We start from the raw sequence: 13,764 nt of genomic DNA on the forward strand, positions 1-13,764 counted from the left end.
GCAGCATCTCTATTACTAATGAATGTACTTCTGTGAGCCCTTAAAAACAGTGCAGCTGTGATATCAGTTTTGTGTGTAGTTGCTGGACAGTCAGAACAAGACATCCACTCTCCATAGGAATGCCACATCTGGAAATCTGTTAGTACTCAACTTTTCCTTCTTCCAAAACTGCTGAGTAACCTCTACAGAATGTTTGACTAAACTGCTTCCCCAAGGAAACTAAGAAAGGTAAGTACCTGGAGTGGAGGCAGGTAGATTGTATCTCCAGGTGCACTGTTGACAGGATGGGAGACTGGACCCTTCTGCACCTACCTGGGGACTTCAGGAAGGGCTCGGGGAAGTGTTTCTACACCAAGAAGAATTCTAACCTGATTGCCCTTGCTACAGCTTTTCAAAACAAATCTTACTTGAATATATTTGGAACCTTCCTGGTTTGGGGCAAGTCTGGTATTTTCACTATTGCTATCATATTTTTAAAGAACTAATGTAATCAATTTTGTTTTAGTTTCTCTCTTTGTAAAATGTTGCTTATGTGCCCAACAATTTGTGCCTTAATTAATATACTCATTAGAAGATGAGGAAAAGTCCTACCTAAACTTAATTACCATGTAATTTTTAAAAGCAGTTTTCAACTATCCATATTAAGAAATGTCATTCTTAGAAATGTGTTAAGGTTTTATTATAGCATAACCCATTCTTTTTGTTGAAAGCAAACTGGATTGTATACACACACAGACACACAGAAATACACAGATATATGTGATAAGGTGTTCAAATGGATAGTATTTTTCAGATACTTAATATGTAGAATGATTCACTGTAGTGCTATTAGAAATTCAAGCACTGAGAGCTTCAAATTTTGTCCTTCAAAATTCAAGTAAGGGCTTCCCTGGTGGCGCAGTGGTTGAGTCCGCCTGCCGATGCAGGGGACGCGGGTTCATGCCCCGGTCCGGGAGGATCCCGCATGCCACGGAGCGGCTGGGCCCGTGGGCCATGGCCGCTGAGCCTGCGTGTCCGGAGCCTGTGCTCTGCGCGACGCGAGAGGCCACAGCGGTGAGAGGTCCGCGTACCACAAAAAAAAAAAAAAAAAAAAAAAAAATTCAAGTAAATTTCCATTTTCTTGAAATGAGAGTTCAGTCCACTCTTAAAATTATAATGCCTCAAAAGTTCTAAGTATTCACCGTATTAGTTTCAGGAGTTTGTTTCCAGCTTCCCTAGAGAAGTGACCAGTATAAGAAGCTTCTCCCTGCTTTCCTTATTTTATACCCTCCCAGGAGTTTTTAGTCTCTCTGAACACCTTGTAGTCATCGTCCCACGGGTGAAATGACTTTGCTTAGTTGCCTTTTTGCTCCCCACCCAGCAGTTAGGACCACTGGCCTAAAATATCTCTGATACATCTGGCAATTCCACTGCAAAAGCTCCTGGTTAAAATATTGGTTCATTTCCAGTTACAAGGACCTTCTTGCCATCTGTTATTCCAAGAAATTCCTAAAATGGACCCAGATAAACAAGGTAAGTATTACTGTTAAGTTTTTGAGCACAGTTTGCAAACAAAAAACTCAGGCACAGACGTTGTATTTTCAGACTTCCGAGTTGCAGAGGAGAGACATTTGGCAAATGGCTGGCTGAAAAAGAAACTAATGGATGATTGAAAAGACTTTCTCCGTTTTCTAAACAGAAATTCGTAACATATTGACGAGTATTTGGTCTGTTGTCCCCAAAGCACCAAAAAATAATTTAACAAAAGACTTGATCTCAATATAATTGCACTTTAAATTGCTATTCAAAGACACAAAAAGCGGCTTACCTTATTTACATATATCTTCATAGTTTACTATTAAAATGACATCACTGTAGATATTTTAATGTCAGGGGTAAGTTCACTGTACTATTTGAGGCCAAAGTTGAGAGAAAAGTCTCACAGCTGTTATTATATGACTATTTGATAAATGGATAGAGGGAAACTAATTTCCTTTTCTTCCAGCACCTCTGAATGCTAGGGTAGGCCCAGGACTGGCTTGTGATATTTTTATTGTTGGACCTAGTGGCAGCCTTATTCCCCTAGCTGAGATCTAGATTGTTAACTTGGCTTGTTTTATATAAAATTCTGTACTATCTCAAGTTATTTATCTAAAACAACATTCGGAATGATTCCAATTATCTTTGGGTTTCCCAGTATTGGGCCTTCATATTAGTAAGCTTAACACAAAGCAGTAGATAATCCATTCAAAGCCCCCTTTTTTCCCTAAGGAGTGTTTCTTAAATGTAGTGTGTGTGCATCAGAATCATTTAGAGGGTTTGTTAAAATGCTGGGCTCCACCTCCAGGGTTTGTGACTCAGTAGGTCCAGGGTGGGGACCAAGGACATGAATTTCTAACAAGTTCCCAGGCCATGCTGATGCTGCCCACTTAGGACGACTGGCCTAAAATATCTCTTTCTGGATCATCGAACTAGATGATGGGCTGTTGAAAGAAATTTTATTACGTTCTTAGTATCTGTAGAAAATGACACATATTGATTTGGCTAAGTAAAAATATGAATCGTTTAAAGCAAAACAAGGTTCCCAGTTAAATTGCTTCCATGAACAAGACCATATGTAGCTTTGAAGCTTATATTATTGTTTTTTTGAACATCTCAAATTACTTTGTTTATAGCTTTGGGTCTGATACATCCAGCAGTTGCTTCCTTTCTTGAGTCTTCTCTTACCAGCAGGAGAAAAAAAAAAGCCTTCAGGAAGCAGGGCTGCTGGTGAATCACCTGGGATACCCATTCGTTTTCCCCAAGTACTGTATCACAGCTTGCCATGTTATGCTGCATAACTTCATCAGATGACACTGCAAAACATAACTTGACAGGAGTGTGATGGGCCAGATGGTAGAGCAGCCACAGAATCCCTCTTCCACCAACAGCAGCATCTGGGAACCTGCAGACTCCCTAGCTTGCTGATTCTGTGTTCATTTGGTGCATCTGAGCGGAACCAGGGCACACAAATTGGCCAGTTTCCAGAAGGAAAAACAATGTCGGGCGTTACATTTTTGTAAATCATTTCCACACTATTGTGGCTACTCTCCACGTGTTCTCCTTCTCCAGACTTAGGGCAGAGGTATGACTTTTCCCCTACTCTAACATTGGACTCTTATCTGAAAACTAAGCATTTTTAAAACATAAGGAAATAGTAAACAACAAAAGAGAGTAAATTGTAGGTCTCTGATATGGTTATACCTGTTCAAAAAAGAATAACAAAATATAGAGGGTTTTTAAATAAGCTTTCTTGTTTAATGACACTTTCAGGCACAGCCCACATTCCCCTCAGGTAGGTGTCTTTGACTCATGATCATATATTGATCATTGAATCAAGGTATATTTAGGGAGAGGCCAGGGCTATGCTCTAAGGTCTCAAGGGCGGGTCTGACTTGGTTCAGCGCCGTAACGCCCTGAGTGGCTTAGCACAGTGCCTGGCCCTCAATGTCCATATGTGGAACAGCCACGACTTCACGCCACAACACTCAAGGGCAAGAAACAGCCTTTTCCAAACCAAAAGCTAGTCACTGTCACTTGGTATGAAATTTAGACTCAGTTAAGTTTGGGAAGCAGCCGTCCTGAGACAGACAGAAACCATTTCAGGTTTTTCCTGAACATCCGGTCTGAAGTGTTCAGAATATCTGGCCTGAAGTACCATCGTGGCTGCCACTCACTCTGCTCTTTGCCTTTGGCTTTGGGGTCCACTTGAAGACAGGGGACTCCTTGTCAAGACTGGACACAGAAATCCTTGCCAAGCCTAGTGTCTGGTCTCCCTAGTTACACAACGCAGCCGTTCCCTCCACCCGGGGAACTGCTGGTAAGGGAAGCCCCGGAATCAGCCCTCAAACTTGAAGCCCAGTTAGGCATCTCCCACTTTCCTGCCCAGGTATCAGCGTCTCTCCCGCTCTAGGGAAAAGAGAGTCAGAGCTAGAACAACACTAAAATCAAGATTGGTTTTCAAAGGCAACTGAGAATCCAGAATGTCTGTATGTATGAGTCAGGGAGGAGGGGCCGGGACAGAGGATGAAGTTGAGGTTCAGGCAGTGAGGGGTCCAGGTGATATTTGCCACAGCAGAGCCCCTCTCAGAGGGAACCTGCTCTTCTGGCCATCCAGCATCTGGTCACGTTTCTTCTGCTGAACCAGTGCACCTGCTTTGGAAGAACAACTTCCCCCTGATTTTAGTCCATGAAATTCTAGTAGTGTTGATCCCAACTCTCCCATTTCCATGGATGGCATTGATTCTTTGATGGGCCTTTCATACTAAAGCCTGAGTGGGTTGAATTCAGGGTGGCCCCTGAAACACTGACCCCTTAAAAGGTGGTAAGTCTCCCAAAGGAGTAAAAAGAGCTTAGACCTTGGAACATACACAGAAATGGACATGGAAACATTGCCTTTTCATTCTTTAAATTCTCCCACTGCTGCAAGATCAAGTAAGAAATTAATAACACCATAAATTATCCTGCCACATATGTTTGAATCAATGAAATCCCCCCATCAATCCATCAATCCCTTGTTTTGTTTTGTTAAGGGCCTGCTTAGCAAAGGCTAAAGAGCCTGCTGTGTTTCTAGTCACAAGCACTTCTCCAGCACACAAACCATTTACTCCCAGTTGCCTGAGTTTTATGGTAATCAGCTGACAATATATTTGAAAATAGCTTTATTTTCCTCAAGGCATCTTCCCTTCAGCATAATAAACACAAGTAAGTCCTGGGCTCAAAGCTTGTTTGCATGTGAAACCTTGCTTCCAAGTGAGCATTATGGGTATAAAGTCTATTTAATTGAAATTTGTTATCACAAGAAATATTAGAGATGCAACGTTGCTTGGCAGTTCTTTCCAAAGTGTGTGACTGGTTTCCTCTCTCACTGCCTGCTGTAACAATAGCATATCTTTACCATTCCTCAAGTTTTCTGCTCTACCATCTCTTCCTAATTCTGAGTGAACTTGTCCCCAACTTCATAAAGAAAACAGAAACCCTCAGACATGCCTTCTTTCCCACACCCACCATCATATCCTTTTATTCTTCCTCTCAGGGAGTGAGGGGATGTCCTCTCAGGGGCTTCTTGCCAAAGCTAATTCCTTCACCTGTACATCTTCCCCCATCCATTGCCTCTACCTCAGAGATTGTATCAGTTAGCTACATTTCAGTTACTTGTAAGAGAGAACTTAGCTCAAAGAGGCTTTATTACCTTATATAATTAATTACCTTAGGGAGGACTAGCTTGCTCTGAGCCCAGACAATGTCAGTAGGACATGGTTTCTCTCCATCTCCAAGTTCATCTCTACTCTCCTTCGTGTGTTGGTTTCATGCTCAAGCTACACATCCCAACAGGAGAGTAACTGCTGCTCCCAGCTATGATTCCAATTTCAAGTCCAACAGGAAAAAATAAGTCTTCTTCCCTGATAAGTTGAACAAAGAGTCCTTGATCCAAATTTCATTGGTATATTCTTTGCCTGACTTTGGTTATGAGTCCACATCTGGGGAGGGCAATGATGCTCTCATTGATCATGTAGGCCTGGGCCACATGTCCTCCATGGAAATAGGAGAATTCGAATGAACCCAGCTAGAATTTCACGGACGAAGTTCAGGGGAAGGTGGTTCACCAGAAGAAATGTGAATGGATGTTGGGTGGCTATGGGAACATGTTGTCCTCTGAGACAGACTTTGCTATATCAAGTACCTCCTGGAACCCTACTTCCTGGACCCTCAACCTCAACCTCTCTCCTGACCCCTCCTCCATGACCCATACATACATTTTAGAATCTCTCCTGCCTTTGAAAGTTAGTTTTGATTTTGTGTGCTTTTCTAGCGATGGCCCTCTTTTCTTCCCTTCAGATTAAGGATCTTGAAAGAGTTGTCTGCTTTTGTGTTTTTTTATTTACCTTACATTCATTGATCAATCCTGTGTAATTTGATTAGGGTCCCCATATCCCCATAAAAGTGCTCTTATGAAGGCTTTAATAGTCAAGTTAATCAAAAACAGAGACTAATTTTTAGCACATAGTTGATCTCCTTGTGGCTTCCACATACTGAATTATTGGCTTGTCTCTACTTTCTGAAACTCACCTTCCTTGGCCTTTGTACCATTGCTGTCTCCTGGTTTCTTTGGCTTTCCCTTCTTCTTCTTCTTCTTCTTAGGTTTCTCTTTCTCCTCTGGTACTTAAATGATTATGTTTCTCAGGCGTACTGTTACTTAGCCTAATTTTCTCTTCACTTAAAGCACTCTTCTTAGGCAACCTAGTAGATGGACATGGTTTTGCCCACAGTCAGCACTAATGACTCCTAAATATCTATCCCATCCTAAATAGCAACCCTGACCCCCAGATACAGAATCAAAAAATGAGTCCTGTTCAACACCCTGAGCAGCTCCCCCTTCCAGCCAGTATTCTCTAAAACTGAGCTCTCAGTCTGGTAGCCACTAGCCACATGTGGCGATGGAGCACTTGAAATATGGCTAGTCCAAATTGAGATGTGCTGCAAGTGTAAAAAGGATACTGAATTTTGAAGACAATAAGAACAGAAAATGTTTTATTAATAATTTTTATGTTGGTTACATATTAAATAATCTGATCGATTAAATGAAATAAATCATTAAAATTAATTTCACCTGTTTCTTCTTACTTTTTAAAATGTAGCTGCTAGAAATTTAAGGTGACATATTTGAATCATACTGTATTTCTCCTATTGGACAGCAATACTCTAAAAATTTCTCATGGCTACTCCCTCCATGCTGGGAAATCTCTTTAAACTTCTCCTTTTCATCACCATGTGGAACCCTCTGGCTCTAGTCCAGCATTCCCAGTTTCTGACCTGTTGCCTTTCACCTGGACTCTGCTTGATCCACAAGCCTTCTCAGAAAGATACCTTGACCAACATGTCTGCCTATTCTCTCAGGTCACCTTAGCTCCAGGATTTGCAGTCCAAGGACCATGCCCTCCAACTCCCTGTACTCCAAGCCCAAGTTTCTGGGGACAAGTCCCAGTTCCAGAATCCTGGACTCCAAGTGTCTGGGAGGTAGTTTCAACCGCCTATTGGACATCTCCATTCAGATGTCTTACAGAAACCTCAAACTCAGATGTTGAAAATGAATTCCCATTCCACCTCTATGCACAAACTTTATCCTCCCCCATTATTTCCTACACTTGGTCTCCCTCCCACATCCAATCAGCCACCAATCCCTGTCAATTTCCCTAGAAAATTGTGCCTCATATCTCCCCTCAATTTTCTCTCCCCAGTACCATTCAGATCACTATCATGTTATAGAAAGTAAAAAATTAAACCCCTCCCATGATGTACTCCTGTACCCAGATAAACAGAAGTTTGATATATAACCTTTCCTACTGTGTTTATTGTGTTCTTTCTTGCTATTAGTTTTTATCATTTACAAAAATAGGACCATACTAAGTTATAGACACATTGCTGTGGATTTGGGCTTATAATCATGCTTTAAAACATCTTTCAACCTCAAGATTGACAAAAATTTCTTCTTTTAATTGTCTTAGGGTTTTAAGAATTCATGTTTAACTCTGTAATACATGCTGGTGTTATTTTTGTTTATGATCTGAACTAAAGTACCTATATTATATTTTTCTAAATAGTTATTCATCCAATGGCCCCAACACTATTTATTAAATAATCTATAATTTCCTCATTGATATAAACCACCGATATAAAGGGAAGTTGTTGATTCTCACTGAGTTAAAACATCATCTTTATCATATGCTAAAACCCTATGTATACATAGGTCAGTTTCTGATTTTGTCCTGTTCCATTACTCTACCTGTTCCTGAAATAAGCACACATTGCATTTATTCTTACAGATTAATTTTATATTATTTTATCAAGTTCAAAATGGTAGTTGGAATTTGGGTTGGAATTGCTTTAAATTTATAGGGGAGAATTCATATCCTTATGCTATTGAACATTCCTAATCCAGGAATATCCAGTAATGGAGGAAATAGATCTCTCCATTTATTCATACTATCTTTAATATAACTTTCAATAAAGCTTTATAAGGTCTTACACATTGTTTTGTTTACTTTAGGCATTTTTTAGATGTTAAAAATTACCTGTTCTAACTGATTATTCTTGGTATAAAGCGGTGGTACTCAAAGTATAGTTCCTGGACCAAAAGCATGAACATCGCCTGGGATTAGAAATGAAATACCCAGGCCCCCCCACCCAGACTCTGGGGGTAAGCTCTGCAATCTGATGCAAGATAAAGCTTGAAAACCACTGATATAAAGGAAAGTTATTGATTCTCATACAATTGTCCTAAATCCAGCCAACTTGCAGATGATCCTCATGAATTATCTGGATAGAGAGGCAATCAGAACATCTGTACATCTCTTCCTTCCTAAAATTTATAACTCTTACTTTTATTTGTTTTTGTGAATTAGAATTCCAAAACAGGGACAGCATATAAGTTCCAATTCTATTACTATATGCCAGCTCCAATGGACTCATACTGACATCCTGGAGGGCTATCCTTCAAGGTCTATCAAGGAGATTCCGCCCTATCTGGCACAGTGTGGAGAGGACAGGGGTGGTCCTGATGCCCTGTATTTTATTTCTCTGCTTCAGACTAGAGTTGGATCACAGTGGTGAAAAGGGGGATGGGGGTGATTTTTTCCTGACTTTAACAGGGATGTCTTTTGTCTATCTCACTTTTATACGAAATTTGCCTTTTATTTCTGACATTTTAAGGATGTTTCCTCTCTTCCTAGATCATGTACCAGTTTTTAAAAAATCAGAATGGCTGATGAATTTTACCAATGCATTTTGAGAATCCACTGGTTCAGTAACTTTTTTCCTTCTCTTAATATATCAATTAACTGTTGAACAAATTTTAAATTCCTGAAATAAATCTTTCCATATCATGGAACATAATTCTTTAATATGTTCTTGAAAATGTTTGCTAATATATTATGTTTTATCTTTGATTTCATCTTAAATAAGATTTGTTTATATTTATATATCTGATTTAGATGGTATTTAGATGAGACTTCAAACTTCAGACTTTTGAGTTGATGCTGAAACCGTCCCATATTGGACAATTTTCCTTGGCCAATTAGACCAATTTCCTTCAAAGTCTGAAATCAGAATTTAACTAGTTTCTCTCAGCAATAACAATATTTTCAATAAAACTTTATCAAATGTTGGTATTACAGTTATGTTAGCCTCCTAAACTGGGAAGTTTTCTGAGTTTTTCCAGTTTTTAGAAGAGTTGAGTAACAGGGATTCCCCTATCCCTTGAAAGTTTAAAGGAATTTGCCTGCAAAACTATCTCTGCTTATGGTTGTTTATCTTTGATGACTGTTTTTCCTTGTCAAAAAGTCTTCTATAGTAATTAGTCTTTCAACTTTTTTTTCATATGTTTTGATCATTTCTATTTTCTATTACATATACATTTTCTATTACATATACAAATGTACAGGGCATTTGTATATTACATATACATTTTCTATTACCTAGATATGGCTCCAGAGCTTTCTCTTCTCTTCTCTTCTTCTCTTCTCCACACTGTGAAAGGAGTGAATACATACTCAGTGCCTAGTAAGTGCTCAGAAATGCTAGCCACTGATGTAGTGATGTTGGTGGTGGGTAAAAGAAGGTATATTAATAATTTTTTTCTGATTATAAAAATAACATGTGCTCTTTATAGAAAATTTAGGTAATATTGACAAGTAGGAAGAAAATAACTAAGAATTCGAGCACTCAAAGATATCCACTGTTAACAATCTGATGAATGACACTAGAAATTAAGCTCCACGGAGCAAGAATTTTTATCTGTTTTGTTAGTTGCTATATTTCAAGAGCCTGGAATCATGCCAGGGCCATATAGTAAGAGCTCAATAAAAATCTGCTGAATGAATGGATGGATAGTCATTTTCATAGATGCATAAGTACGTGTGTACATATGACTAGAATATATTAACCAACTGAATTTACATTCTACAAATAGTTTTTTGTCTTATTGTTTCATAGGCTATTTCATTTTTATATAAAAAGTGGAGAGCTTCATGGATGAGTCTCCTCACTGGGGGATTCCTTAGTCTGGTGGGCTCAGAGGAGGCTCTCTATGGTCACCTGCAGCCTAGGATAGCGTAGTCCATTATTATTTGTTCCCAGGTAGGAAAGAGAGCTCTAGAACTTGATTTCCTCACCTGCAAAATAAAGTAGGGCTACATGCGCTCTAGAATTTCCTTCTAGGATACGGGATTTATCTAATGAGACAGTCCTTTATCTATGATATTTCATGTTTTCTTTACAGATGCTCTTAATAGTATTGAGAATTCCATTTATAGAACAGCCTTCAAATTACGATCAGTGCAAACCTTGTGCCAATGTAAGTACAGGTTCTCTTGAAATACTTGAAATAATCTGACCCTGATGTGTAATGTAAAATTCATAGAAAACCAAAAACTCCGCCCATGTGAGTGACTGTTGGATCTGGAAGGTTGGACCTGTGCATCTACCCTACTTGTAACAGAGAAGATGGAGTGTGGAAGATACACCTGTGTTCCACCCACATGTAGCTTCGCTGACTGACAATAGACAATAATTCATGGATGAGGATTTTAATTCTTTAAAAAAATGTTCCTACTTGGTTTCTGCAAATTTTTTGTTTGTTTAGTTCCTTTTCAGGATACCAATATTGATGCAAAATAAAATCACAAAATAAGTTAGTTTAATATAACTTGTAGATTCAAATATAAACATTTCTAAATTCCTTCTACTACTTAAGACTTGCATTTTTAAGTTGTACCCCCATCTCTTTCTGAACCTGCAAAAGTAAGTTCAGATGAATAATCCTCAGGCCATAAAGTTTAAAAATCACTTGAGAATTTCATGAGAACTACTCTTTTGCATTAAATTTTATCTGATTGAATGCCATGGTTTCTTTTCCTATACCGTTATCTAGGTAAAATACAGTAAAAATTTTTATCCTGTAAAAATTCTCCAAAATGAACTTGGGTCCTGGCTGTGAAAAATGACAGGCATTCAGCATATCTGAAGTTACTGATTTCTAATAAGTTCTGTATTGCATTTTAAAAAAATCACTTTGTGTAATTTATGACATTTATTACAGCAGACCTAAAAAGATTGTGTTTTATATATATATAAATTGTATTATATATATGTAAATTGTATTTTATATATATATATATACACATACACACGCGCACACACACACACACACATACATATGTCATTTTTCCTAAAGGTTGAATTTTTTTTAATATTTTGCTTCTGCCTAATAAGTTAGATAGACCAGTGGTTTTCAAACTGTGTTTCACAGAGTGGACATGGGTGTGAAGTAGGGTAAGAAAGGGCCAGCGAGGTGGGAAAAGGAAGTAGAGGCAAGTCGAGAAAACCCAAAGGGCCAGCAAGGTGGGAAAAGGAAGAATAGGCAAGTAGAAAAACCCAAAAGGCTATCTCCTCTACCAGAACAACTCTGTTTTGCTCTATCTTCCATATTGCATTTCTGTGAAAGTATCCTTTGAAGAAGGGATTCTTGGCTTTAAAAAAAATTTTTTTTAAATCACTGATATAGACAAATTATTTATATTATTCCAGAAATCAGCAAAAGGCAGAAGATGCTCACTAAAAATTTACCCTCAATCATGTTACTTTCCTGGAGAATGTCTCCTATTAAAGAAAGTTAGTAGCCAATGCTCACATGAGCCTTCATCATTGTTCATATGAGCCTGGGTGTATACAGCGTAATTCGAGGATGTACCTCTCTGAATTTTTTATTACGCCTGCATCAGAAACAGTGAATATAAATAATATGCATGGGAAATAGTAACAGTACACGAAATCAGAAGTTGAAAAGTTCTACCTATAACAGATAACCAAACAAAAATTGGAAAACAAAAGTCCCTAACGCCGAGATAAACATATCGTGAGCTCCAGGCAGCAGGATCTGGAGAGCCGGAGAGCGTTCCTGCACAAATCTGGTGGTGAGATTAATGGACACCACTATTATCTGTTTTGCTGTAATACAGAAGTCTCGGCAGAAGACGCAGCATCCTGTGTACAGCACGCCAGGCCGAGGTGATAGGTTTTGTGATTGAATAACGATAAAAGAGTTTGCAGTCTCTACCACATGCGGCCACGTTTTTTTCAGTCACATCCCAAAACATACCCCTCACTTTCTTAGACTCTCCCTTTAAAAGCAGTATCAGAGAACAAATAAAAAATTTTATTATACGTGCTAGATTTGTGGATGTGAGGTTGATTTACAAAGTAGACAGAAGTGCAGGGTTTTATCACTTCACAGTCTGAAGCGCTTTAAATGCCAGCAGCTCTTGGTGCCACTGACATCCCCATCTCAGATGGCACAAGTGGGTGTTTATTCATTTTGTCTGTCATCCTCCATCTGCAAGAAACCATAGGGTTTCTTCTATCTCATTCTTCCTTATATTTATTGCCTTGTAACATTTTTAGGAGAAGGTGATAAAAAATATGTAAGAAATAAACCATTACTTTTTGTAAGCAACTTTGGTTTTATTAAGTGCCTTTCTGGATAATAATACTGATGAGACCAAGATCAAAAAAATAAACATTACTAAAACAAGGGTGAGACCTAAGGAGTCTAATTCAGCAACTGCTCTTTTATAAAGATCACTGAGTTTTTTAAGTGATGCATTTGCATTTTTATACACAATATTCCTTCTCGAGCTAGGCTGTAGACAAGAAAAAATGATATTTGAACATGAAAGATGAATTTTCTCAATCCACTTAATAAACAGTATAAAAATGTTTTTCCCAACTTTTCACCAGTGTCCTAACTTCCTCGGAAAGCTATTTTCAAGTTTCTCACTTCTTTCCCTTTTAATTTCCTTTTATAAAGCCACATCCTAGAGGTTATACTGGGAATAATGTTCTAACTATGCTTTACAAACAGATGCACTTTTCCAAAATCAAATCAACTATTAGAATAGGAGCACTTGAATTATATACAAGAGAGATGTATCCAAATAGTGACCATATGTAATTCCCTTAAAAAAAACAGCTGCCGTAAAAAACAGTCTTCATTAAAGACTAGATGATGTTTACTTTTTTGAAGCCTTTTGTTCAGATCAGAGGTGATGCAGTGTTTCCTTTGCTTCCTGCAGTGGACTTGATTGACAGTTCTCTGATTCAGCATGTCCTACTACGTCAGAGTCTCTGGGAGGCAAGAGAAAGTGCTGTCTCTGTGCAGCAGCTTTTTCAGGCTCTGCAGGAGCTGTTTCAGAGAGTCAGGGTGGAAAAACCAGGACAGGTGCACCCCAGAGCTTCGGAACTCACTCTGAGCCTTCTCACAACAATGTATGACAGGTGAGGCTGAGGGGACCATGCTGTGGCCTCACAGGGGGTGTTTAGTTGCCTCTGGTCATTGACCTGTTGGGGTTGTCTAATATTTATTCAAGGTTTGATATCTAAGAAGGCTTCTTTGTTTGTTTGTTTTCCTCAAATGTATTATTCAGGAGGGGAACAAAGAAGTACATGCTTCTCAACCTCACTAATATGAATGATTCATGGACAGCAAAAAGGGGGAAAATCCACATTTTCATACAGACTCATTTCCACTCTAGAGAAGCACACACACCTTTTGCTAGGGCAGTTATGCATCTATGTATATATATAAATTACACTTTTCTCTTGAGTCCCCGGTAGTATATGTCTTTGCTTATTCCTTTATAACCAGTTGTCAGTTTCTGTTTGTGAATAACGTGTGCATAAATGGCTAACCTA

At 38.7% G+C, this 13,764-nt stretch overlaps 1 protein-coding gene across 1 annotated transcript in view; it reads left to right on the forward strand.

The window, feature by feature from the left end:
- The first annotated feature begins 1,493 nt into the window (after positions 1-1,493).
- Positions 1,494-13,764, forward strand: part of DYTN (dystrotelin) — a 50,770-nt gene continuing 38,499 nt past the window's right edge. The window contains exons 1-3 of the mRNA XM_027114746.1: positions 1,494-1,512; positions 10,295-10,369; positions 13,146-13,347. Of these exons, the coding sequence (XP_026970547.1) occupies positions 1,494-1,512; positions 10,295-10,369; positions 13,146-13,347 (296 nt within the window). The remainder of the gene's footprint in view (positions 1,513-10,294; positions 10,370-13,145; positions 13,348-13,764) is intronic.

This window comes from Aethalodelphis obliquidens, unplaced genomic scaffold, assembly GCF_003676395.1.
Source record: "Aethalodelphis obliquidens isolate GAN/ISIS:26980383/991018 unplaced genomic scaffold, ASM367639v1 scaffold2, whole genome shotgun sequence".
In the NCBI taxonomy this organism is placed as follows: Eukaryota; Metazoa; Chordata; class Mammalia; order Artiodactyla; family Delphinidae; genus Aethalodelphis; species Aethalodelphis obliquidens.